General features: G+C 36.3%; 1 protein-coding gene across 1 annotated transcript; it reads left to right on the top strand.

Annotated features, from left to right (window-relative positions):
• Positions 1 to 1,006: 1,006 nt before the first annotated feature.
• Positions 1,007 to 4,182, top strand: LOC21384833 (zinc finger protein 4). Its single transcript, XM_010112036.2, has 2 exons — positions 1,007 to 1,273; positions 3,104 to 4,182. The coding sequence occupies exon 2, from the start codon at positions 3,202 to 3,204 to the stop codon at positions 3,994 to 3,996; it is 795 nt and encodes a 264-aa protein (XP_010110338.1). The 5' UTR covers positions 1,007 to 1,273; positions 3,104 to 3,201; the 3' UTR covers positions 3,997 to 4,182.
• The last annotated feature ends 663 nt before the right edge of the window (positions 4,183 to 4,845 follow it).

The raw sequence follows: 4,845 nt of genomic DNA on the forward strand, positions 1-4,845 counted from the left end.
TATCTACTTTTTAATTGTTACATAAATGGTCTGTTTAATTCGTTGATTTGAGTTTTTAATTCGAGTTAAGTGTGATTTTATGTGAAAATTTTTTACTGTAACAAATAGATGTGACTGTAACAAAACTCAAATTCTAAATTCGAATCGGTGAAGTAAATGGAGTCAAAATAAACTGTTGTGTAGAGCTGTCTTTTAGATTAATTATATGAAGATTTTTATAGTAGGATTTAAAAAGTAAATTGTCGGTAGATATCTACTTTTTAACTGTTAAATCAGTATAAAAAATCATCTATTATTCGCACCTTTTTGTTTTTGACGTAATTTTCACAACGGTTAAAATAATGTACTATAGTACCTGTGTGATCAGGTCCCACGTTAGAAGGACCCTATTTACAAAGACAGGAATATGGCAGTGATGCGTGACATTTTTCATGCTAAGCTATGTTCATGTCTCATGATGTGTTGGAAGTGCACAGGAAAGGTGGTGATGGTGAATCTGATATGAATGAATGAATGAATGAAGCTAACCTCATCCACTGTGGAGTTATCTGAAACACTTTAAGAGAGAGAGAGAGAGAGAGAGAGAGAGAGAGAGAATCTTTGGAGTTGAATTGATAACTAATACTGTTTTGCTTGGCTTAGCATCTTCTTTCTCTCTCTCTTTCTCAATGCCACTATAGCCAATTGTAGTTTGTGTATGTGTAAGCTGTTGTTTTCTTTTTGGGAAGATGCCCAAAAATCAACAAAGTAGTTGTACTAGTACCTAGCTTGAGAGACTTTGAGTTGAGATAGAAGTTATTATGTCGTATCATCATTTTCTTTTCTTTTCTTTTCTTTCTTCTTTTTTCTTTTTTTTTTGTTTGTTAAAATTTATATTTTTATCCCAACACAACCTTTTCTCTGACTTCTCTGACGTCCCCACCATTGTCCCCCCCCCCCACACACACTTCCACTCTCTCCTCTTACCTTTGCTTTCCCATAATTAAACATCAATACCCACCATCTCTCTCTCTCTCTCTCCATTTCCTTTTTTTTTTTCCCTGCCCTTTCTTTGTTGTTTTTACTAATTCTTTTGCTCTCTCATTTCTCCCACACCCTCTTGTTTTGTTTTTCTGTTCCAAAAGCAAGGCAACCCACATGCCTGTTTTTGTCTTTGGATGATCAACCAACCCCATACTAAGAAAGAAAGAAAGGCAACAAGCAACTCTGAAAGCAGATGATGTCTGAGAATTTGAAGCACTGTTAATGGAGCTAATCCTGATCACCATATATGGTACCACCATATATATATGTACACACACACACACACATATCCCTTTATTTATTGCTTCTCTCCATGTGTGTGTCTCTCTCTGTGTATCATTTTGCACACAAGATGGTTGATCATCTGCTTCTTATAACAATAAACCGTCTCAATGCTGATTTGCTCTTTCTTTGATTTCCATGGCTTTTTTCTGCACTTTAGTGGTTGTGGGTTTCTGGGATTTCGTTTGAATCTTTTAACTATAACATTGATGAATGTAATGCACTATTTCTGGGTTTTGGCCATATAAGGCTAAGGTTTTTCCTATTATATATTATCAAGAAAGAGGTCTAAATTTCTCCAAGACGCTCCAGAATATGGATGAGATGAAGCCTTTACTGATTCAAATTTCAATTATCTTTCTCCAGTTCTTGTCACTTTTGGTCCATTAGTAGAGTCTTTTGTCCCTGCAGATTTTGATCTTAGACCTCTTTAAGTTCCACTACTGTTTTTTATTTTTTTATTTTTTTATGCAAGACATAATTTTGGTTTTTATGAGGTTGGTTAGGGTACTAGCATGCAGCTGTCTAAATTATGAACTTCATAATTTGTTTTCATTTGATTATGTTGGCGTTATTGGTATTAAGTCTTTTCCTAGGAAACATCTTTCTCATCACTTTGCCTAGATTGTCTGTTTTTTTTTATTATTTTTTATCCAAGTTCCTTGAATGTTTACATGATTTAAACTTTGTTGAACTTGCATCCTTGACTCAAAATTTTGAGTTGTGTTGTTATTATTTTCTATATATATATATATATATGTATAATCATGTTCTGTGCCTATACCTTGTCCTTCTCAGGTATCTTAACGATTTTTTATTCTAAAAGAAATTTTATACTTTTCTGTCTGTATCCTATGATTAAGGTTTCATGTGTATATATTTAACAATTATTTTTGCTCCCAGTTGTTTTTCTTCGTGTCTCCTCTCTTGTTTTTGTATAAAGAAATCACAATATAGGTTTATCAGCCTTTGTTTGTTATATGACAAGAATCTTAAACTCTTATTCTCTAACTTGCAACTAACACATATTATAAAAATATGTGTGTATAGGCGAACACAATCTCACATGTTAGCTTTATAATTCAACTCACTCTTTTAGTCTCAAAATTTCATCAAAGAAAGACAGATTTCCTGAATTCTCTCTCTAGTAATTTCAGAAGAAAAGAATTTAAAAAGTTCCAGATTTGACTTGAAAGGTGATCGGGTTATTTTCTAGGGTCAAATCTTTTTGTTTTTTTAATCAAGTTTTGTCACTTTTCTGAGAAACTAATTCACACATCTGTAAGAAGGCGGAATAATAAAGCTCTTTGGTAGATGATGGAACTCATAGCATATGAAGCCTCATGTTTTAGAGTACTAGATCTGTGGAATATGATCTCTTTAGCGAATAACACAAGTATAGAATTACGGCTAAGCTATTCCCGCGACCACGCTAGATTTTCATGTCATGTGTCTAGAGCTTCACATAGTAGATGCATGTGCGCTTTGAGAATATCACGACGGCTCTCAAAACGGGCCCGATAGCCTGTGCAAGCACTTGGTGCCATAATTTAACACCAGTTGACGTTGATGCTTAGGACAATATGTTATTTAAAATACAGCACAGAGCAATGCTGGACTTTTACCTTAAAATTATTGTGCACAGAAGTTGGAACCAGAGCAATAACTTCACTTCATGATATTATTAAATTTCACTGAATTCTGTTCTTTGTTCGTATGTTTTGTCTTTGTCACTTTTGCTTAACGTGTTTAAGGGTGGATACCCCAAAAGCTAATTATTCTTTATGCTATAAAACAGGATAATCTCCACTAATTGTACATCAAAATGGCTTTTCCTGATTCTTTATCCTCTCAATTGTGAACTATCTCCTCAACTACCAAGTCCACAACTTCATCATGAAAGCGACTATTGACCTTGAAGTGGAGGCCTCCTCAGCAAATGAGTCTGATGTTAGCAGCCATGTTGCTTCCAACGTATCTGTCCAAGAAACTTCTGCGGGGTCCTCCAATGAGAGCCTCACTAATTGTTCTTATCTCACAAATACCGCAATGCCAGGTCAAGCAGGATTTGAACCAGTTACCCTGGATTTGACTCTTAGCTTCAATAACGATGATTTAGGTGCAAGGGAATCGATAGGACTCTCGTTATCAAGCACGAGCGAGAGCAGCAATGAACCTTCATCCCTCAACACTGCAGCAGCAGCAGCAGCCATAACAAGAGTATTTTCTTGCAATTACTGTCAACGCAAATTTTACAGTTCACAGGCTCTTGGCGGTCACCAGAATGCGCATAAGAGAGAACGGACACTAGCAAAACGCGCTATGAGGATGAGCATTTTCTCAGAGAAGTATACAGGCCTGGCTTCTCTCCCTCTGCACGGGTCCTCCTTCCGGTCTCTGGGGATAAAAGCACACTCGTCTATGCACCATGGGTTGGTGCCATCGGTGAGAACTCCTGAGATGAGAAGCAGTGCAAGATTTGAACAAGGGTATTTTGGTGTGCCGATTTTCTTGCAGGATGATGAGGCCGAGCTGTTGTGGCCAGGCAGCTTCCGTCAGGTTGCGGCCGAGACAAGCAACACTCAACCTAGTTTTGTATTGACAGGAGGAAGTTCAAACTTAAATTTTGTAGAGGTGACACCAACAGCAGACATAGACAACTCTGCACCAGATCTCACACTGAAACTTTGAAAGGTTTGCTCAATTTCGAATCTGGTTACGACGTTTCCGCTGAGTTGTTCTCTTTCTGTACAGTAAGATGAGCATCAGCCATGGCTGCAAGTTGCTATCCTTGACACTTTTTGTTGTTCTCTGCTTTCTGTAATCTTCACTTTGGCATTTTTTTTTCTTACTTTGCTCGTCAGTGTATAAGTGTTTTGTAAGGATTATTTTAGAGCTGCTGTGCTTCTTGTGAAATATAATGTTTTTAATTTGCAGTGCTCACAAGTATGATATTGTTGGCCATCTCCCCATTAACAAAACATCCTTCACTAGAAAAGGGAATTCACTAATTGGCCATCCTAATCAACTTGACCATAGTGTCCTTTCCTTCAATTTCTTTGAAAAGGTTGGTAACATATTACATTTTGGAAAAATCAATAGACCATATACTAAATTAAGGAAATTAAAGTTAATTACTGAATTAAGGAAATTAAAGTTAATTACTAAATTAAGGAAATTAGGTTCTCTCTCTCTCTCTCTCTATGACGAATGTGGGACAAACTTTCCTTAAATGAACTCTTATGTATGAGATGAAACATTCATTTCCTTAAATATCAAAGATGACAATTAGCATCCAATTGGGGGATTAGGAGAGGGGAGACACTATCTCCCTTAGTCCCTATCCTTAAAGATATTAGTATTGCTGGAGAATGTCCCACCACTTCGCTCCTATTTGCTTAAAATCTAGTTTGTTATTTTGTGGATCAGAGGAAAGTGATTGTGTTGTCTCGCAAATCATCTTGAGCCAGAAAATCATTTTGGAAAATTCAACTTTGACAGTGAGTTCAAATGTTTTAAGAATGAGGAAAGCAAAACAAT

Source organism: Morus notabilis, unplaced genomic scaffold, assembly GCF_000414095.1.
Source record: "Morus notabilis unplaced genomic scaffold, ASM41409v2 Scaffold2088, whole genome shotgun sequence".
Lineage (NCBI taxonomy): Eukaryota > Viridiplantae > Streptophyta > Magnoliopsida > Rosales > Moraceae > Morus > Morus notabilis.